The following is a 23,483-nucleotide window of genomic DNA, read 5'->3' as shown; positions in this document are numbered from 1 at the left end:
GGCATTGCTGGCACATGATGGCATATATCACATTGGTAAATGTGCAGGTGAATGAGCCCCTGATGGTGTGGCTGATGTGGTTAAATCCTGTGATGGTGTCCCTTGAATAGATATGTGGATAGAACTGTATCATGTTCGTGGGTGTGGTGGGGCAGAAGGAGAGGCCCCGAGATAGGACAGACTCTTCTGCCAGGCTGAGAGTATAGCTGGATAAATTAATGATATTGTTGGGTGAGTTAAGAGTACCACTGTTGTGGCCCCTTGTGGCATGTAGGAGACAAACACCTACAGAATCTCTATCAAGCGTTCTTAAAACTACAATATCCACCTGGGGAAGTGAAGAAACTGATTGACAGAGCCAGAAGGGTACCCAGAAGTCATCTACTACATGATAGGCCCAACAAAAAAAAGTAACAGAATGCCACTAGCCATCACCTACAGCCCCCAACTAAAACCTCTCCAGTGCATCATCAAGCATCTACAACCTATCCTGAAGGACGATCCCTCACTCTCACAGACCTTGGGAGACAGGCCAGTACTCGCTTACAGACAGCCCCACAACCTGAAGCAAATACTTACCAGCAACTATACACCACAGAACAAAAAGACTAACCCAGGAACCAATCCCTGCAACAAACCCCGTTGCCAACTCTGTCCACATAGTCTAAGGTGCCACAAGGACTCCTCGTTGTTTTTTGCTGATGCAGACTAACATGGCTACCCCTCTAAAACCAGTGGCATATAGTGACCTAAACATCCTTCTTAAAGCAAACGTAATATTTACCACTAGGAACAAAGCATTAGAGAAAAAGAGGATTTTGAAACAACAGTCTACACACATGTCTAACTTACCTAGAATCCAGTCCAGTCACTGCCCCTGTCTTGGGCTTCGGATCCTCTATCATCTCATCCTCAAAGCTGTGAACACATGGTCCCTCTGCCTAGTTCCTGAAACCCTGGTGACTCCTGCACTCCCCCATAGCTTAAACAAAGCCTCTCCCAGAACTAGACCCAAAAGAGTGAGCTTTCTAGTTTCCTTCTTCAAGGGGCCACATCGTAAGTGGAGAATATAGCACAAAGATGCTTTGCACAGAATTATACCACATTATTGCTCGTTACCTAATCACATGAGGAATGCACAGAACTATTCACAAACAAACTACATGCATTTCACTGCCTCCATTTCCTTACCAGTCCAGGGTATTCTGAGAGCTGGGATCAGAGGCCATTGGGCCCATCTGGAGTCATTCTTTCTGCTCCAGTGCATAGCTTGATATACATTGACACAGGAGCTCTCTAGGATACAGTAATTGTATGACTCTGTTAAGACTCCTGGGAGCTTAAAACACCTGAGGATTCAGCAGTTGGGTCCCTTCGCAGCAATCTGGTGAGTCGCCAGCAGGGAGAGCCCAGTCAGATCTGGGACAATAACCTATCCCCAAAGTTAAATACAATATACATCAGGTCTTAAATAGTAATTCATGGAGGCTGCACTAGTCACATGATGCTGACTTGCCTTGTTTTCATTTGCTAAACTGCATTAAAAGAAATAAACAAAATCCATACTTTCCTAATATTAAAAAGAAAAGGAATACTTGTGGCGCCTTAGAGACTAACAAAGATGCCACAAGTCCTCCTTTTCTTTTTGCGGATACAGACTAACACGGCTGCTACTCTGAAACCTTAATATTACTTTCCTATGCAGTAAGTGCTATAGGTGCCTCATGGATATTACGGTGACTGCACGTGGGAGAGGAAATGATCCATAAGATCATTTCTATATTGAAATGTGTATTTGTACAGTAATCACATTGGAGAATCCTTGCAATATTTCATTTTGCAACTATTATTTTAGACAAAGGAAAAGTGGGAGAAGGTATTGAGGAAGGGGAATGTTTGATAAGAATGCCACTCAGGAAAGACATTGGAGTAAACTGCCTTTTGTGACCAAAAAGAAAACGGAAGCTTTTTTGTTTTTCATGGCAACAAACCAAGCAAGTTTCACTCTTGACTATTTATTTAAATGAAATTGTTCTTGTATCAGGCTTGTATATAAAATTGTCCTGTTCTAAAATCACTGACTTATTGTGTTGTGGTGGTTCAAGAGAGAGCATGTCTATACAAGATTTTTAACAACAGATACTTTAATTTCCTGTTCCAAGAAACTTGCAGTGTTTAGCCAGTTCTTGTTTTTATCTCTGGGCTGAGTGCATTTTCAAGCTAACTTTTCTGTAGTATTATCTAATGCAAACTTTAAAAAAGTTGCATTATCTGTAAGGTTTAACACAATGGAAAAACCACAGCATTGTTGCCTGTCAAGATAGGGTCTAAGATTACAAAGTGGGAGGTGTGGAAGAAGTATAAGTGTTTTAAAATGTAACTGGTAGTGCATTTCAACAGCCTTAATTATATCAACTTTTTACATTCTGCACTGACTTCTGGCACCTTTGCTACAATGAATGGCTTCACAAGTACTTTAAACATGGTGTTGGACTGAACACAGGTTTCAAAAATCCCTCAAACTTTTCCAAAGCTTTCCCTTTACTTTGGAATCTCCTAAAAACTTCAAACTCAGTTTTATATTTTGGAAAGCTTCTCCCAATCACCTGATTGTCTCCTTATACAACCAATAAGGAAAAGAGAATAAGCTGTTCCTATAATGTGTTTGGAATGAATATTATTTTTTAAAATGCTAAACCAGCTGTGTATTTAGAGCAAAAAAATAATTCATGCCAAATCAAAGTTGAATTTGACCCTTTCATCTCCAGCTGGGATGAGCACCCTTGACATTTGGAAAAATATTGGTATATGTATAAAATCTGCAAGGACTTTTAAATGGCTACAGGATATACTATGCATGGTTGTTATTGTTTTCAAGTTACTTATAGTTTTCGTTGAGCCATAATGTCTTCAAATTTATGTTGGGCTGAGACTTCACCTGCCAAGTTTCCTAAAATTAAAAAGTAAATAATCTGGTTAGGGTTAATTAAACTTAATTAATTTTATTTAATTTGTTTTAACCTCTGAAAATTAGTTTATTATGGAAGGGCTGATGTTCTCATTTACAATGCTGCAAAAGTGGCACATAGATTTATATAGTTCTAAATTTTAAAAACATGGCAATGGGTAATCTTTAACATTCATTCAGTAGGAACTTTTTCATAAGGGAGGAGATAAACTTTGGTATTATGTGGATTTTTTCCCATTTAGATCCTTGGAAAATTGCCATTATGCAGCTTAAAAATTCCATTCTGCAATTTTTTTGTATTGAATATTTTCCCTTTTGGCATTATTTACTTAGGAAAGTATGATCTGCATGTGAGCATGGCTCAAAGTAAGTGATGCTGTTGCAGAAATTAGATTGTATTTAACTAGGTGAGTCAAAATACCTTGTCCTAAAACTACTTGCATCTCTGGAAAAAGGATGGATTGTAAGATCTCTGGTCAGGAGAATCTACATCTCTACTACAATGAACCAAGCGAGCTATTCAGCAAAGCACTTAAGATGTGCTTAAGTCCTATTGATTTTAATGAGACTCAAGTACCTGCTTAAAATTAGGAAATTTCTATATTCCACGCCACTGGCAACGGCGTGTAGAGTACATGTAGCCACGTGCTGCAGTGAAAAGCAGTCTGCGTCCATACTGCGGCGCATAGCTATACATGCTAGAGAAACGCTCTGGCAGAGGGGAGACAGCAAGAAAAAGCTTCAGCAGCTCCCTGCCACTGGAGCCTTTCACTGTGGAAAGGAAAAGTTCTGGCATGGGGGAGGTAGCGGGAAAAGTCTGCCTTTCCCTGCTGCCTCCCTCCTGCCAGAGTCTTTTATAGCTTCTGTAGTGTTTTCCTGTGGCAAGGAAGAGCTGTAGCAACAGGGAGCTGGCAGAGGTTTCCCCACTTAACCCCTGCTGCTGAAGTCTTTCCCTGCTGTGGGAGTCTTTCCTGCAGATGGAAAAGGCTCCAGCAGCAGGACGCTACACTGATAAAAGCAGCAGTGTAGACTGAGAGGCACGGCTTGGGCCAGCAGAGAGTGTGTAGGCTAGTATGTGCAAACAGAGCCACCTCCCCCAGACATGTTTTTTACTCTACTTACCTAAGCCAAGCCTCACCAGCTACACTGCTTATTTATACTTGTGCTGGGGGCTTGGCAGGTAGGTACTCTACATGCTGCCAAAAGGCATACTCTTAAACATGTGTTTTGCTGAATAGAAAAGGCCTTATGCAGATGCTTAAGTGCTTTGCTGAATTGGTCGGTATACAAGGTTGGCTTATGCAACCTTTTGTTTAATGGACTTATCTCTTCTTTGGGTCACATTTTATACTCTTGACTCCTCTGCAGGCAGAAAAATTGCTGAAAGCTCTGAAGCAGCACTTTCATGAGCCAAAACAAGAAAATGGAAGTAAGGTAAGAACAGATGTCTGCTGACTTCTTATGATCTTATGAAAGACAATATGCAGAAACCATTCTTTCTAAGAAAGTTGCTCCTATTTTGATAATTGCAGGGTATTGCATTTAATGAAAAGTGCTTCTCATTTAATGGTAATATAAATTTAAGTTTACTTAAAATCAGTGCTTCATGCTTACTGTGTTCACCTACTGCTGGAAATTGACATTTTTGGTATTTAGTTTTGAAATGGTTCCATAAACGACTAGGCCAGTGTCCATGCTAGTAATGGAATTGTGACAAAACAATTTGGAGTTAAAACTTAACTTGTGCTCCAGTACCTACACAGATTTATCTTTAGTGTGAACTAAAATGTGGTCAAATGGAAACTGATATGCTAATGTTCAAATTTGCTCTGATCTGTTCAGCTCCAGACATTAGCAATGGGAAATGTACAAAATTCTCCATTGTATCCTTTAAGAGAAGATCATCTTCAGGAGCTGAACCAAGCCAATGACAACCTAGGTCTCAATATTTTAAATACTAGCTGTGAAGCTTTGAACCCACCATCAGGGAACACCTGTGCTGCTTCTGCAACTAATGCTTTCCCAGGATAGCCTACAAACAGGGAATGTTATGCCAGATCCGTAGTCCATCAAATCTGCCATCCTCTCTGATAGTGGTCAATACTTCAGAGGAAGGTACAAGAAATCCCATAAAGACAATCATTATATGGAATAAACTAGCTTGTATGGGAAGCCTTATGCTAAACCTAGGCAGTTGGGTGGGAGGGAGTGTCCCTTCCTTTTTTTGTTTGTTTATCCTATCTACCTTTTTATATTCTCTAACTGGATGTTCTCACCTCTGTGAATGTCTAGTCCTATTTGTCTGTCCATTTTGTGCCTACTACACTTACAAGTTACTCCTAAGGATGCTATAACCAAAGGACATCCTAGAGAAAAAGGGTTTTTTTTTATTTTGTTATTTTTTTTTTAGGTTTTTTTTTTTTTTAATCAATCCTAATATATTGTTATGCTGTATGTGTTTTTTTTTTTTTTTTAAAAAAAAAAAAACCAAAAACAACCTTCCTCTTTTATTTAAATGTGTTGCCTTTCAGTTTCATTGAATGTTCGCTTGTTTTTATGTTATGAAATAAGGTAAATCAGAAGCTTCTTTCTCTGACATTATGTATTGCATATACTTCTATTGTGGCCCCTTTTGTGAAACCATTAAGAACTGATATGATCCCTGTCAGATTCACTCTTCTGCTGAGTCCTTGGGCTGTGGTATATGCAGTAGCAACAGCATAGGTATGCTTTTCCATTGCTAGAGATCAGAGTAGCCTTGTAGGAGGAGAACAGATGACATGATCTCTTGCAGGATTTTAAAAAGATCTCTGAGATCTTAAAAACTTGGAGAGCCCCAGGATTCTTACAGTCAGGTGTCAAATGTGAAATGCTGAATGTGTTAAATACCTTGACGGAATGCTAGGTATACAATAAAAACAAATGAGAGGATTTCAGATCGAAGGCTAACAAACTGCCCCCAAAAATCTAACTTCAGTATTGAGGAAAAAGCTGACATCAGCACACTGACTGTGATGCCAGTGAACAGTGAGAATGCCAACAGGTTTGTTGTTTGTGAACAATGGGTGTGACATATCTGTGGTCCATTAATAAGTTGTGAAGCTTTCTCGTTAGTGCATCTGACATGAATATGCACATGTAAGGATGTTAGACAATAATCCCATTTCTCTTATACAGGACTTTGGAAGGAGCGAATCCTCCTCCACAGACACAGAGGAGCTCAGCAGTCTGGAGCAGGTCAAACCTATTCCAGTGTCCTTTGTCACAAAAAGGCGTGGGAAAGGGAGGAAGGTAGCAACTGGAAAGATGGCCTCCAAGGAGGAAATTAATACTAATGAAGAAGATATGGTGCTTCGTGTTGAGAAAGAGGTAACTCAAGTTCTTAAGTTTTATTTTTTTTATTAAGAGAAACACGTTAAATAGAACCTATGGTCTATTCTGCCACCACTTGGCAGGAAATGCCTGCCTTTCAATAGGCAAACCAGTAATGTTATTGACTTTGTATTTTGGTACCCTACTTTTCTGAAACTTGTGTCAACTGCTAGCTGCAATGAACTATTCTGTTTAAGCTTATTCTTTATCAACTTCAGATCACGTGTAATCTTCATGGGTCTTTCCCAGAGTCATAATTTGACTTTAGGTGCACAGTGGGTGCAGTTTAAGAACCTTATTAGAGATTAAGTACCAGGACAGTAAATCATGTTTCACTCTCTTTTCAGGCTAAATACACTCAACTCTTGAAGTTTTTTTTCTTAATAGACTCTCTGATCACCAGATGAGTCTAGTAGCCATCTTTGCATTTTTTCAAGCATTGAAATATCCTCTTCTTTTTTGTACTCTATATGACACCATGTTCTAAGTACGACTTTTTGAGTGCTTTAAACTTGCTGAAAGTGTCCTTAAATTTGAAGAAACATTTTTTAGACTTTTTGGTCACTTTTTTTTTCCTTGTTCTTCATAACTGCAGGTTTCTTCAGCAGAGATTGACAAGACGTGTTCTTTAGAGAATTCTGAATATAACTGCCCTTTTTTAAAATGGCCACAACCGTGTCCTCCTCCTTCCCTCCCACACTGTCCCTAATGGGATTTAAACCAAGTTGCCCTCAAAGAAAGATGATGGTCCCCCTGTTGTAAGTTTTTAAAATTATCTAGAACTTTTGAAATGTCACTGTTGAGGAAACAACCAATTTTCTGCAGTCTGAAGCAGAGCTGTACACAGTATTCCAGGTGCAGTTGCACCAAAGCTGCAGAGACCTCACTATTTCTTAACTTGGTCCTGCAGCTTTTGAATTTCTCCTTCTCCTCACTTACTCTGGCAGAATGACAACTAATGACCAACAAGAATTTTCCTTCTCGTCTGCTATCTTTGTTAAAATATTTTCCTTCATGTTTGCTCTTTTCAGTTAAATAAGAGTTTCTGTGTTCTCCTCTCCCACATCTGTGTATTGCGACATTCTTGGGTGTTCCAATAAAAGGGTGGAACTCTATGCTGTACCTGATGCATCCAGCGCAGCACTGGTGCCAGGCATGTTCATCATCCAGCCAATCAACTTGCATTAAATTCTATGCTTCTACAATACTCCTTATCTCTGCTGGCTAGCTTTAATGAAAAGGGAGTTCTAGCAAGACTGAGAACTTTGCTTGCCCTACCTTGTTATAAGCAGTCCATCTAATTAACATAACATGGTCAAAATCTTTTCCTAGTGTTCCTGGAACATTATGTAATTGCTGAGATAACTAGGTGATCTCACTCTTTTATCCTAAACATAAAGAGCATCGGTCAGTTTGGAAAAATAGAGTAAGGATGTTTTCAGTTTGTCATGCCGCTTCTGAAATGTTAACTAGTATACACAAGCAACACTTCAGATGACCAGAATTGAAATAAAAACTTTCTTCAGTTGGTTTGCTTTGTGCATTTAGCAGCATTTGGTGTCTGGAATGTTTCATTTTCCCTTATATAGACAGTAGGTTTCCCTCTTTGTAGGTCTTTCTCTCTAGGTTGGCATGTGAGACTTTTTCTTTAAAAAGAAAAGGCGGGGGAGGAAAGGGGTGCAGAAGGAGAATGTTTGTTTATTTGTTTGTAAAGTGCCAAATTGGTCTAGCATATTAGGCCAGGTCTAAACTAAAAGCTTTTGCCGGTATAGCTGTGACAGATGTGAGACCATGGAAACATCAGACTATTATGTGGAGATTTGTCAGATGCTATGCACACATGGAATAGTGATAGACCATTGTATCAATAAGTGGTGTATGTATCTTAGTGTTTTTTGGCTCACAGGGTGGGTTTGCAGTGGAATCTAGAATTAGTGAGGGGTGGAAGTTTAATGCAAATTTCCAGTGCTGACTATGCAATACCCAGCCCTTGGAAGCTTCTCCCCATAGGAGAAGTAGAATTAACTGGTTTTACCTGGCTTAGGAGGCCTAAGAGACAAAGACCCAAAAACTATATAAAGAGTCAACCTGATCTGACTCATGGAGAGATTCATTCTGGAACAGAGAACTGACAAATTTATGGACCTACCAGAATCTCATGCAGATGATGGGTCATATCTGGTAAGCTTAGGATGCATATAGATTAATAGTTGAATTTTTTTTCTCTGTAATGCTTTGACTTAACTAATATACTGTACTTTGCGGAAAGCTGGTTGGTCACTGACTCTCATTGTTCCTGAGAGAGCAAAACGGCAAGTGTTAAACTAAAGTCAGATTTTCTATGACAAGCGCAGTGAATTGCAAGGGGACTGCATCCCTAAAACTCTGATCTGGAGGGAGAAGAACAGAGGTGTCAGGCCGGGAACCTAAGGGGATGCTCTTGAGGAGACCACAGAGGGGGCAGATGTGCAGTTTAAACCCAAAACTGTGACCATAGCAATGTCAGTGGGGTTTTTGTTTATAAGGGTGAGAGATTGCAACACATATACCAGCAAACCCCCCTGGTGTAGATGCAGGTATAGTGGCAACAAAGTGACTGTGGAGTAGGTTTATTTTGCTTGCTAAATATAAGCTATCAGAAAAATTACTTCTTTGCTGGTATAAGTTTCATTTACACTACTAGGGTTGATGATATAGCTATACTGGCAAACCTTTTCTACTGTAGACCTTGTCCTAAAGAACAGGCAGAACATCCTGGAAAAAAAGGCTTAACCTAAACATCTTTGAACTCCAGAATTATCCAGAAATGACAGAAAAAAGAAGTATCCCAGGATGGAAACAGCAAGAGATTGAAAAGACGCCAAAATGAGGAACTTGTAGCTAAGAACAAAGCTCCTGTGAACCCAGCGATGCATCCCATGCAGAGCCAGCAAAGGGAGAAGATGGTTTCTGCTAAAGAAATGGAGTTGAAAGTAAGGGGAAAACGCAAGTAGCTCTTAGTTTGGGTACTTATGATACTTCAAACAGGAATTTTGATTTATGTACTATGTCTGTAAAAATATTGTGGAATGTCCTGGTGGTCTAATGGTCTAATAGCCTAGATCGTTGTTCCATGACAGATTGTTTGTTTGAGGAACACCTTTCACTTAAAGGTGATATGTGAAGAATCTTTTAAAATTGGGCTTGTGCACCTGTTTTCTTTATGAATTGTAAAGGACGCTTGAAAGTTTGGCGATGGCGGGGATTCTGCTTGGGTTTTTTCCTTGGGAATGTCAAGTCTGGTCTTCTGTAGTTTTGGTGAAGGACTTCTTGGGGGTCTAAGCATGCCCTTACTTAAATTGACTACTGTATCAAATCTTTAGCAAAGGTCCGTTTCCCAAACATTACTTCTTGGAGAACTAGTAAAATAACCTTCACAAGCTTAAAGTGAGTGAAAGGTGAGCAGTTGAGAATAGAAAGATTTTTGGTCAGGCTATTTAAATCCAGTCACCATAGCCTTTCAGGGTAGACAAGACCTGAATTTATTATGTGAAAAGCAAGCTGAATATTAAAAAAAAAAAAAAAAAATCGTTCAGGCCTTCTTCGTATATTTAAAAAAAGATGATGATGATGATGAGGTGCGCAATCCCAACTCTTTTCCTCTGCAGGTCACCTTTAAATTCAGTGCCTCTTAGATTATCATAAATGTGGCACTCTCTTCCTGAGGAAAGAGGTGGGGAAGTGTACTTCAGGTGTTGTATTTCATTGGCTTCTGCTTGCAGATGACTCCACTTTCCCAGATGTGTAGTTAGTATAAATTTATATGCAGGCTAGGAAAAAATATTATTGTTGGCAGCTTAGACAGCAAAAAACATGCCCAGGGAAGTGAAACTTCATTCCCTGCCTGCTATGTTTGATATGATGCTGAAAATCAGAACTGGTGTCTTCCTCACTTGTGTGGCCGTGGCCGTGGCCATGAGCAGGTTTATGGGGATCTGCCAAATAAAGCAGAGAGCAGAACCGATGTTAGACTCGCTGGGGCCCAGGGCAGAAAGCCAAAGGCTGAGCCCTGTCGCCCAGGGTTTGAAGCCAAAACCTGAGCAACTTAGCTTTACGAGGCCACCTGTGACATCGGGCCCTGAGCCATTGTCCTGCTTGCTATCCCCTAATGCTAGCTCTGGCTTTTAATCTACTGGATATGGAGAAAAACAGTTGTGGCACAAATGGGTCATGGAATTTTATAGCATACTGGCAGGGAGGGCTCAGAAAGAGAGGCTGAGAACCCAAGCACTAAGCCATATGCAATCCCATGCTCTGCTCTAGGAAGATGGCACAATAGGTATGTACAGTCTGAGTTGAAGCATGGGCATAACTGCTGTTCAGTAGAGTATGCAAGAAAACTGTTATGGGAAGCCAACTTTAATGTTTCGCCCCAAGTTAGATACACCAATCAACACACACAGCTGAGTTTTTCAAGCAACACACAATATAAAGAGCCTTCTGTTTGACCCAACAAGTTGAGCTTTCACATTGAGAAACGGCTCTAGTATCCCTCTCTTATACCATGATCATAGTTCTTATTTGAGTTTACACTTGCTGCCTTCTATCTGAGCAATGTGTCCTTCTAGTGACTCAACAAGTGTTCTGTTACAAGCCTACAGAGAAACTTACACACATGGGTTAAAAGAAATCACTAATTTTCCCACCCCTTGGTCCCATCGTGTTGAGTTTTTTTTTTTTTTCCCCCAATATCTTGGGGCCATTCTATACTGATTTCAGGACAGGCCTGAAATAAGGAATAATTGAGCATTCGCTCTCTGTGTACAAATGCTATTATACTCTATTCTAATATCTTTTTAAAAAATACAGCTGTTTGTGAATTGTTTTAAAATTAAGAAAGAAGACTAACTGAACTCAGCAGAAATATCGGTGTAAACATGATACAGAAGAAGCTGAAATTCAAACCATAAAAATGAGGAAAAGCTTTAAGACTTATTGGCTAAATCTTTAGTCACTGTGTGGTTCTGCTCTCAAGTCTCTCAGTAAAATGTCACCCCCTGTTTAAACAGATAAGCTCCCAGATGTGCATTCATGTTCAATAGTCATGGAAGCTTTTATTATTACTAGTAGTAGTGCTGCAGAGCCAACACAGCTAAGAGAAAGTGAGTGGAGTTGGGTTCTGTTCCTCCTTTATGTATATTCAACAAAATACTACTCATTCTAATTGAGTACTATTCATACAGGGCCAATCCAATTATACTTTATGTGCAGGCAATTGGGTTGCCACCCAGAGCAGAATTTGGCCTGCAGAACCTTTACTGATAGTTATGCATGAGAAGGAAACAATCTACTTTGACTTTCTGATACCATTTTGAGCTTGCAGTTGGCAAACTCTTCCTATTTCTTGAACATCTTTAACGTGGAAGCCTTTGAGAGACTCTAAACGGGGGACTCCACAGTTCCATTTTTACTTCTCATTCTACAGCCCCAATGTAAGGGAGTGAGTACTCCTTTGGTATTGGAAGCTTCCAGAGTTTCATGAAGAAAAAGAATAGCTTGAGTTTTAGTAGCATTAAGCTAACCTTCCAGCAGTTTTAACAGTCTTGTTTGATTTGATTGTACCAGATGACACTCTCCCAGCCATCCTCCAGCTGGGAAGATCCTCGATATGTAGACAGTCTGTCTAAAACTGGAAAAACAAGAGTGAAACCCATTACACCAAGTAAGTTATTTACTATCTCTGAAAATAGGCTTATTGAACATGTATGAAAGGAGACTTGCCTGTTACTGCCTAAATGAATTCAATTTTTTTTTTTAAATATGGGGTTTGAAATCTCATAGGGCTTGCTTAGGGAAAACATCTTGCTCTTTTATAAAGCAATTGTCATGGCTCCGAAGTGTTCCAGTGTGGTGTATATCTGCCCGTGTTTCTCCCAAGAGCTGGCTGTGTGTTGGTAGTAGATAAATGTGCTTAGTTTTAAAATCAGTTTGTCAAGCGCTTTGAAACCCTTCTGAATAAAAAGCATTTATATATGTAAGGGGTTTTTTTTAACATCAGACAGGAAATGCTAAATTATGTTGCTATCTTTTTTCTTTGAATTAATGATCTGCACTAAAATGGACACCCAGTAACTGAAGAAATAATGACTTGCCATTCGTTTAGGACTAATCAAGGCAGAGATAGGTGACCACTTCCACTTGTTTTTAATCACTTAGACCAATGGTTCTCAACCTATTTACCATTGTGGGCCACATATGAAGCACTCTATGGCTATGTCTACACTACGAAATTAGGTTGAATTTATAGAAGTCGATTTTTTAGAAATTGATTTTATACAGTCGATTGTGTGTCTTCCCCCCCCCCCCCCACTTAAGACCATTAAGTCAGCAGAGTGCATCCACAGTATCAAGGCTAGCATCGACTTCCGGAGCGTTGCACTGTGGGTAGCTATCCCACAGTTTCCACAGTCTCTGCCGCCCATTGGAATTCTGGGTTGAGATCCCAATGCCTGATGAGGCAAAAAACATTGTCGTGGGTGGTTTTGGGTACATGTTGTCAGGCCCCCCACCCCCATCCCTCCCTCCGTGAAAGCAACAGCAGACAATCATTTCGCGCCTTTTTCCCTTCGTTACCTGTGCAGACACCATACCACGGCAAGCATGGAGCCCACTCAGCTCACCGTCACCGTACGTCTCCTGCGTGCTGGCAGACACGGGACTGCATTGCTACACAGCAGCAGCTCATTGCCTTGTGGCAGCAGATGGTGCATTACAACGGGTAGCCGTGCTCGTCGTCTCCTGGGTGCTCTGGGCCGGCCCCGGTGAGGTTGGTCGGGGCACCTGGGCAGACATAGGTGCTTCTGGCAGACCTTGGTGAGGTCTGTCAGGGCGCCTGGATATAAATGGGAGTGACTCAGGTCATTCTCTTCTTTAAATTTTGTCTAATGGAGATTCAGTCCTGCCTGGATATTGGCAGAGGGACAGCTCAGTGGTTTGAGCATTGGCCTGCTAAACCCAGGGTTGTGAGTTTAATCCTTGAGGGGGCCATTCTGCCTCAGGCTGCTCTCCCAGCCAGCAGCACCGTGAGCACCCAGGATACGATGATAGCTAGCATTCATACTCCACTGTCTGCTGCCAGCCTACCCCTTGCTCCCCCCTCCCTCCCTCCGTGAAAGCAACAGCCAACAATCGTTTCGCGCCTTTTTCCATGCGGGCACCATATTGCTGTCAGCATCATCATCCACCCACCGCTTTTGCTGCCACTCTGCTCCTGCAGACACCATGCCACGGCAAGCTCAGATCACTGCAGCAGTTATGACTGTTCTAAACACCCTGCACATTATCCAGCAGTATATGCAGAACCAGAACCCGCAAAAGCAGGCGAGTAGGCAATGGCAGCACAGTGAGGAGAGTGATGAGTACATGGACACAGACATCTCTCAAGTATGGGCCCCGGCAATGTGGACACCAAGTACAGGCACCAGTTTTAGACAGACGGTGGTAATGGGGCAGGTTCATGCCGTGGAACGCCGATTCTGGGCCCGGGAAACAAGCACAGACTGGTGGGACCGCATAGTGTTGCAGGTCTGGGACGATTCCCAATGGCTGCGAAACTTTCACATGTGTAAGGGCACTTTCATGGAACTTTGACTTGCTTTCCCCTGCCCTGAAGCGCCAGGATACCAAGATGAGAGCAACCCTCACAGTTGAGAAGCGAGTGGCAGTAGCCCTGTGGAAGCTTGCAACGCCAGAAAGCTACCGATCAGTCGGGAATCAATTTGGAGTGGGCAAATCTACTGTGGGGGCTGCTGTGATGCAAGTAGCCAGTGCAATCACTGAGCTGCTGCTACCAAGGGTAGTGACTCTGGGAAATGTGCAGATCATAGTGGATGGCTTTGCTGCAATGGGATTCCCTAACTGTGGTGGGGCGATAGACGGAACCCATATTCCTATCTTGGCACCAGAGCACCAAGGCAGCGAGTACATAAACCAAAAGGGGTACTTTTCAATGGTGCTGCAAGCACTGGTGGATCACAAGGGACATTTCACCAACATCAAGGTGGGATGGCCGGGAAAGGTGCATGATGCTCGCATCTTCAGGAACTCTGGTCTGTTTCAACAGCTGCAGCAAGGGACTTTCTTCCCAGACCAGAAAATAACCGTGGGGGATGTTGAAATGCCTATAGTTATCCTTGGGGACCCAGCCTACCCCTTAATGCCATAGCTCATGAAGCCAGACACAGGCAGCCTGGACACTAATCAGGAGTTGTTCAACTATAGGCTGAGCAAGTGCAGAATGGTGGTAGAATGTGCAGTTGGGTGTTTAAAAGCGCGCTGGCTCAGTTTACTGACTCAGTTAGACCTCAGTGGAACCAGTATTCCCATTGTTATTACTGCTTGCTGTGCGCTCCACAATGTCTGTGAGAGTAAGGGGAGACATTTATGGTGGGGTGCGAGGTTGAGGCAAATTGCCTGGCCGCTTATTACGTGCAGCCAGACACCAAGGCGGTTAGAGTACAGGAGGGTGTGGTGCACATCAGAGAAGCTTTGAAAACCAGTTTCATGACTGTCCAGGCTACAGTGTGAAAGTTCTGTTTATTTCTCATTGATGAAAACCCCTGCCCCTTGGTTCACTCTACTTCCCTGTAAGCTAACCACCGCCCCCTGCCCCCTTCAATCACCACTTGCAGAGGCAATAAAGTCATTGTTGCTTCAAATTCATGCTTTATTAATTCATCACACAAATAGGGGGATAACCGCCACGGTAGCGTGGGAGGGGTGAGGGAGGAAGGAAGGACAAGGCCACACTTCACTTTTAAAACTTATTGAATGCCAGCTTTCTGTTGCTTGGGCAGTCCTCTGGGGTGGAGTGGTTGGGTGACCGGAGGCCCCCGCACCATGTTCTTGGGTGTCTGGGTGAGGAAGCTATGGAACTTGGGGAGCAGGACAGTTGGTTACACAGGGGCTGTAGCAGTGGTCTGTGCTCATGTTGCCTTTCCTGCACCTCAACCATATGCCAGAGCATATCAGTTTGATCCTCCCAGTAGCCTCAGAATTGACTTCTGCCTTCTGTCAGCAAGCTTTATAGAGATATCCCCGGAGGATTTCCACTCCATCCCCAGACATGTTAACAGACTTTTCCAGTAGCTGTACTGGCCACAAATTAATCATATAACATGCTTGCTTTTAAACCATGTATTATATTTACAAAGGTACACTCACCAGAGGTCCCTTCTCCGCCTGGCAGGTCCAGGGGGTACTGGCTCCAGGTCCAGGGTGAGAAACAGTTCCTGGCTCTCGGGGGGGGAAAAACAATTTCTCCGCTTGCTTGCTGTGCGCTATCGTCCTAGTCTTCCTCATCCCCAAAATGTGCATCCCTGTTGCGTGATAATTCATTGACTGAGTCAAAGCACAGCAGTGGGGTAGTGGTGGCTGCACCTGCTAGAATGGCATGAAGATAATCATAGAAGCAGCATGTCTGGGGCTCTGACCCTGAGCAGCCATTTGCCTCTCTGGTTTTTTGGAAGGCTTTCCTGAGTTCCTTAAGTTTCACGCGGCACTGCTGCGGGTCCCTGTTATAGCCTCTGCCCTTCATGCCCTTGGAGATTTTTTTTCAAATGTTTGGGCATTTCTTCTTTTGGAACAGAGTTCTGATAGCACGGATTTGTCATCCCGTACCTCCTGTTCGGTCCATGCTGGAGTTCTTTTGCAATTCTGGGACTCCATCATGGTCACCTCTGCTGATGAGATCTGCACTCACCTGCAACTTGCCACACTGGCCAAACAGGAAATGATATTCAAAAGCTCACGGGCCTTTTCCTGTCTACCTGGCTAGTGCATCTGAGTTGAGAGTGCTGTCCAGAGCGGTCACAATGGAGCATTCTGGGATGGCTCCCAGAGGCCAATACCGTCTAATTGTGACCACACTACCCCAAATTCGACCTGGCAAAGTCGATTTCAGCACTAATCCCTTTGTTGGGGGAGGAGTACAGAAATTTATTTTAAGAGCCCTTTAAGTCGCAGTAAATGGCTTTGTCGTGTGGAGAGGTGCAGAGTTAAATCGATCTAATGCTGCTAAATTCGACCTAAACTCATAGTGTAGACCAGGGCTTTGTTATATGGGCCACATCTACACTAAAATATATAGATAAATAATACTGCCTGTATGGGCCTGAGGATGTTACATGGGCCGCAGCTGTCTGCTGATTGGGCCACAGTTTGAGAACCACTCACAGGATACAGTCAGAAAAAATAGTGCACTTAAATTTTTTTTTCTCCTATCCCCTAGTGACAATTATTCCAGGTTTGCTCCATCCTCTGATCATTTACACTTACCTATAAATGTCCAATCTTGACAATTTCTCTTCCATATCTTTGGAATTTTGAAGATTTCAAGAAGCTGCATGAGGCTCACTTCGAGAAAATGGAGTCTATTGATGCTTACATTGAGAGAAAAAATAAACTGATTGAAAACTTCAGCAATTCTATCAATGAGGTCAAGGTAGGAATCAATAGAGGATCATATCCCTCATCCCTACATTCTTCTAAAATCTTGAGAGGGTTCTTTATTGCATTGTCTCCACACAGTGCCTCAGTATGAGTCATGCATTTTCCCATGTGGCTAAAGAACCATTTTTGAGGAGTAGTTGACTGGTAGGGGGCCCATGCAATTTCAACAATCATAACGTCCCATAGACTGAGGATATAAGTCTATCCTGAGTACTGACTGTCCCCCGAGGCCTCTTTCTGCCTCCCACAAAACTAACCCTTCTTTGACTCTATCAGGGTAGCATAAATACTTTATAAGTAGTTCTTTAAAAAAGTAGACTCCTAATTACATTGGTGGGGTTGTTTGGCTTTTTTGTCTAACGTCTTAATTGTGTCTGGGTTGCCATGGAACTTGAACATCTTGAAAAGTGGGATTTAAATTATGGTCTTGACTGGTCAATGCCCATCCAATGTGGAAAACTTAAGTGCTTTTTATATACCTTCTCAGGGAAAGGCATTCGACTCAACTTCAAAAGACCTGGCATGTAAATGGTTCTTAACGGCCCGTGGATCTCTCTCAAATTCTGTATTCTAAACTTGAACGTGTGGGAATGCCAAAATAATGGCATTTCCAGGTGTGACAAATGTGTGCACATGCTAAGATTTACAGAAATGTACAGCAATGAATATGGTCAAAACAAGAAAATTGAAACTTATTCTGAATTATGTTTCTTACCTTGCTGATACTCATCAATGCACTTGGTATCTATTTAAAACCCCTTACATTTTATTTTTGCAGATGTTGGCTAAAAAGGCTAACCACGCAAAGGCATGTGAGAAAGGAACTCCACACAGCAATGCTAAGGTGAGTTTTTTTTTTTCCCCCCAGATAATATTGTCTGTCTAATTGAGGGAGATCTTCTCTTTTTTTGAAATACTATTCTTTAAAGCAGACTGATCTGTGCACTTATGATTAAATGTATTCTGTTCTGTAGCTCCAGCACAATCCAGGCTGCAATGCCTTTCCAAATGCCAAACTCTCATAGAACGTGCTAAATGCCCACTTCTCTGTTTCTAGAAATGCTCCAGTGGCAGAGTGTTTTTATTCAGCCCACCTCCCCAAAGAGGAAGGTTCTCTACCAGTTGTACTCCAGGCAACCTGCGGCACTCCCCACGCATCTCTGTAGGCACCACAAATCGGAGTATTTTATCTCAGAAATCTTCATTCAATCCCTCCATTCTCTCAACAACTAAAATGAATGTCAGGTAAAAAGGACTCACCAAAAACATCAGTCAAGTATTTAGTATAATATATAAACAACATAGATTTAATGAACATTTACTTTGATTTATCCTACTACATTCATAACTCCAAAAGTGAACTAAATCATGAAAGTTAAAAATTGAACTTCAAAATTAAATTGCAACAATCACACAAACAATGTTTTTAAGTGAGCTGTAGCTCACGAAAGCTTATGCTCTAATAAATTTGTTAGTCTCTAAGGTGCCACAAGTACTCCTTTTCTTTTTGCGAATAAAGACTAACACGGCTGCTACTCTAATTCCTTTCAGATTCTCAGAAGCTACAAAAGATAATGAACACAAGCGCTCCCTTACCAAGACTCCATCTAGAAAGTCACCATTCTTGGAGATCTGCACACCTGATAGCCAGAAAAGTGGCAAACCCACAATTAGAAAGAGCACTAATGGAAATGCAACGAACCATGAGCTGACTGCATCAAAGACCAACCCTAATGGTAATCTTCTGAGAAACTGATGCTTTAAAATTTACATAATATTTGGAAACAAACTTTAATGCTTTAGCAAAGAGCAAGGGGAAATATTTCCCAAGACAGGAGTGATTCTTTAGGGGACTGCAATATCTTGTTTTTAAATTTTTATATTTTCTTTCAATCCTTTGAACTGAAAAGGGTAGGTGTTAAAAAATCTTTGGATAAGATAAAAGGCAAGAATTATCTCCAGTCTACCTGTTCTTATTGTGTGTGGTTGAGCAGTTTCTGTATTATGCTATTAGCAGATAAAACTGCCCCAAGGAAATATAAAAGCACCATTGCAGACTCGGTACTAGAGTACTCCAGAAGAGGTTTAAGTGTCTTTGTATAAAAGCTCCCTGGACCACCAAATAACCATACAATGGAATAGGGAATGAGCTATCAAACTTGTTCTGGAGAAGTGGAAAATCATGCATGGTGTAATGCATGACATACCAGTCTCGAAATATGCTCATACAATTGTATAAAAGTCCCACTCCTGATAATAAAACTAACAATTCATATCCTACAGAGTACTGAAGTTGAGAACAGGGAAGCAAGTGTTGGACAGCATGTGAAGGTCATGTCCTGAGATAGCTAAAATAAATCAATCCTGAGCAAGAAGTCAATATTGGAACTGCTTGAGTGCTTTACTTTGTTTTGGGTAGTTCAGGATTAGGGTTAAATTCAACATTTCCTGGAAGTGTTGATAAAAGTTTGAATGGGATAGTAGCTGGGTTACATAAAAGGGATAAGGCACCCCAGGTAGTCTTGTTTTCTTAAACATCTTAAGAAAGGACTGAGCTCCTCACTCATTCACACTTTATGTCCTATGTGGCACGTTTGACCTATGTGTCAAGGACCTGAGAATGGCATGCAGGCACTTATGCCAATCAGTATAGTATCCATTTGTTGATCTGTTTTTTTTTTTGTTTTTTTTCTCTTGAAACATGAGATCAAGACATAGAGAATCTTGAACTGCTAGAGAATTAATGTTTTTAAATGAAGACTTAGATTCTGGAGTAAATTATGTAGCATTTTAAAAATGGTCCATGGTTCCATAGCAAACTACATGACCATGTAAATTGCATTATATATGTGATTCACAACTTTTACTTGGCACTAACAGTTTGCTCAGTGGTGTGCAGGTAGAACTGTTAACAGCCATCCATTACCCTCAGTGTCTTCCAGTGGAGATCACATGCTAGACTGTCACGGACACTTCCCTTTCCATTCATAGTTTTGTGGACTACCTTCCCTGCTTCTCATGATTGCAGACCAACCTTATGTAACCTACAGTAATTGCTTACATGAAAAAAATAGCATTAAATACTTAATGTATTTTTAGTTGTGATTTAATGTGACAGCTGGCAATAAGCATCATGTGATCAGTGTTCTCTCTGTAGATCACTGGGAGGCCACAGGCCAGTTGAGAAGCACTGGACTAGATTTATGGCTAAGCAAATCTGCTACACACCAGGGCAATCTACTTAAAACCCAACCAAAAGTGTGAGATCTTCCACATCTGTCCTTTGTACACTATTGCCCCATATTGTTGAACCTCTTCCGTGTTATCTCAAGTGTTAAATGTGTTTTCAGTGGAATACATTTTATAGTGTGTGGATCCTTGGTAGTTTGTAAGACCCTGTGGTTCTTTGGTTTGGCTGGCTTATAGACTTGAGCTGTTGTAGTGCTCTCCTTGTGCAGTTTCCTAACTGTTTGCTTAAATTTGGCTGTTTGGAAATTCTTGTTCCCTCTCTCTAAACATGGTACCCTGATTTTCTTTTTAGTTGTTACACCATTCAAGTTTGCAGCTCAGACTGCAGAACCCACAAGTACCAAGAAGCCAACATTTGATCTGAAAGCAAGTCTGTCAAGGCCACTTGGGTATCAGCCACACAGAGGTACTATGACTTTGTGCTATTTCCATGGGGGGGACACAAGTACTGAACTTATGAAAGAGGGCATTCTTACATTATGTGCAGCAACAAAGCAGCTCTGTCATAGTCCATATCTGATCACACACTTTACATGGGGATGCAGCTTTAAAAATGATAGCTTGTGCTCTGAAGTTAAACCATTCAAAGTGCGTTCTCTAGCAGAGAGGCTTTTGCTAAAACAATCTGGGCTTTTAACAGCTGGACTGGTTCTTTCTGTTTGCTGCTAGAAGAATTCTAGTTTCTCTTAAGTGTTTAGACATACTGCATTCTAGGTATCAGAACATCAAGTTCAAACAAACAGGCAACTTTTTCCAAGCCCTGTCAAACACCTATTCACCAGGCTGAAAAACACACCCTCCTGTGGGGCCTATAGATACTGGATTCCTGCTGACTGAGCTCTGCTGCCAATTAATGCTGCCCTCTTACCACCATCACCACCACCACCACACAAAACAAGTCAGTTTTGGGACATCTCCACAGCAACATATGACCCCCCCATAAATCAAGTTCTTCTTCGAGTGATTGCTCATGTCCGTTCCATTGTAGGTGTGCGTGTCCACCACATGCACCAGTCCTGGAAGTTTTTCCCTTAGTGGTATCCATAGGAGACCAGTTCTGGCACCCTCTAGAGTGGTGTACATATGTGCCAGTATAAGGGGCGTTGCTGGTTTGTTTTTTCCCCCCCTCCCTCAATTCCTTCTTACTGCCAGTGACAGTGCTGGAACGTCTCCTTGCCTCCATAAGCTTACATCTCTCAACTGTGTCAGTTGTGAACTTTTTGTATATAGTTGTGTGACAAAGTTTTGTCCTTGCCTCCATGGGTCCCGTGTTTCCTGGCGGATTTCGCTAGCCTCAGAGGCTCACTGTGACCCTCCACGTAACCCTTCTTTCTCTAGAGACAAGGGTCACAGTCTACTAAGCCATTTTCATCATAAGCCAGCGAGGGAGGTGAGGAGAAGTTATCCTTCCTTGCAAAGTCTCTGTTGTCTCCCAGTCTCAGTGATTAAACAGGGGGCAAAGGTGCGGGGGCGGGGAGCCCGGGCCCACCCTCTACTCCGGACTCCAGCCCAGGGACCCTAATAGTATCAGCTATGGTAGCTGACCTTTTAGAAACATGACATGTACAATTCCCTGGGCTACTTCCCCCACAGCAGCCCTCACTTCCTCAAGCTCCACTTCACCTTTACCTCGGGGCCTCCTTCCTTGTGCCTGATATGGTGTGTACTACTCAGCCTCTCCAACAGCGCAACTTCTTCCCACAGCTCCTGACATGCCCACCCACCTGACTGACTGGGAGGCTTTTAACTAGTTTCAGCCAGCCCCTGATTGGCTTCAGGTGTCCCAATCAACCTAGCCTTCTCTCTGCCTTCTGGAAAGTTCTTAATTGGCCCCAGGTGTCTTAATTGACCTGGAGCAGCTGCCACTTCACTTATCCTGGTACCAGGGATTTGTTTAGCCTGGAGCTAATATATCTATCTCCCACTACTCTTCCATAGCCATCTGGCCTTGCCCCGTCACAGTTGTTAAAAACGTTTATAGTTTATACAGTTCCCTTTGTGTTAGTTAGTAATAGTTGGTTAGTCTTGGACGGGACTTAGCCTAGAGACGGGGCATGCCCTGGTCCCCAGGCTTCAAGCCTTGCGACTGCTGCAAGAAACTTATGCCAGTCAGTGATCCCCATAAAAGATGTCTAAAGTGCTTGGGGGAAACCCATGTGAGCGACAAGTGTCGTATCTGTAAGAGCTTCAGGCCACGAACGAAAAAAGTGGGACATTCGTCTTTGAGCACTCCTTATGGAGTCGGCCCTCGCACTGGCATTGGAGCCGACTAGATTGGACTCTGCTCTGAGCACTGAAGCCTCGATGCAGAGCGTGCTGCCAGCACCAACCTCATACTGGCGCCGATCCCCATCCCTGGTACCAGCTGAAAAGCAAAGAAAGGCCGGGAGAGGGTGTTCTCTTGTGTTCCGTAAAGGGAAGGAGAGAGCTGGAGGACAGCAAAGACCCTTATGTGAGGGGCAGCTCTTTCTCTACGGACAGTGGCCAGGCTCCAGCACCTACAGAACTGTTAAGCCCCCTTTGAGATCCGCCCACCAGCCCCAGATGCGTGTCAGCTTACCTGCCAGAGTTCCCAGCGTTGTTCTCCAGTCTCTAAGCAGCGTTCACTGGGATCCTAGCGTCAATCACCTGCTGTCTGGCACACACCTTTGGAGGCACATCACTGGTCCCCAGAGCCCCAGCACCTGGAGCATCCGAATCAGTCTTCAGGCTCACGGCACCATTCTGGAGGGTTGGTACGCCGGTCCACAGAGTCCTGTTACCAGTCTCCAGTTCACCAGTACATATCCCCGTGGGTGTGTTGACAGTCTCCAAGATATCTATCTTCTCACTCCTGGTCCACAGAACAGCAGCGCTCCCATCGCGTGAGGCGTCGATTGCTGAGGTACTGTCGCCGAATGCAGCCGCCAGTCACCGAAATTGTGGCATCAAGGGACATCGTCCCAATACAGCTCCCCAGTGGAGGTCCACAGAGAGAGCTGACAGGAACAGGGTAGACAGGGAACATCAGTCCCGTCCTAGTCCCCCCAGACAAGCCTCCCCGTCTTCAGGCTCTGAAAACAAGGAGGAACTCCTACACAGGGGCAAAGGCCAGCCACTGGGGCCGTCGGCATTTCCTTCTGGGCCCCCACAGGCTGCATGGCCCCAGGGCCAATTGCCAACCCCCTGGCACCTGTGGAACCTCTGGGCATTTCCCCAACCATTGCCAAGGAATCAGTTGGTCTCGGGCATCGGAAAGACAGTCTGTCACAGTCTCCCACCCGCCCCCTGACTTGGAAGCGGAGTCAGAGAAAGCTCCAACTGAGGCTCCCCTGGCGGAGGCAGTGGAGTTACAAGGCCCACCTATACCTGCCTCCTCATCTTCGTCCAATGAGGTGATAGTGGGGCCCTCTCACACGGTCCCCCA

At 42.9% G+C, this 23,483-nt stretch overlaps 1 protein-coding gene across 1 annotated transcript in view; it reads left to right on the top strand.

The window, feature by feature from the left end:
• Positions 1 to 23,483, top strand: part of NUSAP1 (nucleolar and spindle associated protein 1) — a 32,847-nt gene that overhangs the window by 2,524 nt on the left and 6,840 nt on the right. The window contains 10 exon segments of the mRNA XM_038406523.2: positions 4,337 to 4,402; positions 6,146 to 6,337; positions 9,135 to 9,161; positions 9,163 to 9,312; positions 11,945 to 12,041; positions 16,708 to 16,820; positions 17,607 to 17,672; positions 17,886 to 18,073; positions 18,380 to 18,564; positions 20,370 to 20,483. Coding sequence (XP_038262451.1) covers positions 4,337 to 4,402; positions 6,146 to 6,337; positions 9,135 to 9,161; positions 9,163 to 9,312; positions 11,945 to 12,041; positions 16,708 to 16,820; positions 17,607 to 17,672; positions 17,886 to 18,073; positions 18,380 to 18,564; positions 20,370 to 20,483 — 1,198 coding nt within the window.

Source organism: Dermochelys coriacea, chromosome 6 (genome assembly GCF_009764565.3).
Source record: "Dermochelys coriacea isolate rDerCor1 chromosome 6, rDerCor1.pri.v4, whole genome shotgun sequence".
Classification (NCBI taxonomy): domain Eukaryota; kingdom Metazoa; phylum Chordata; order Testudines; family Dermochelyidae; genus Dermochelys; species Dermochelys coriacea.
This window is presented reverse-complemented; position numbering and strand designations above follow the sequence as displayed.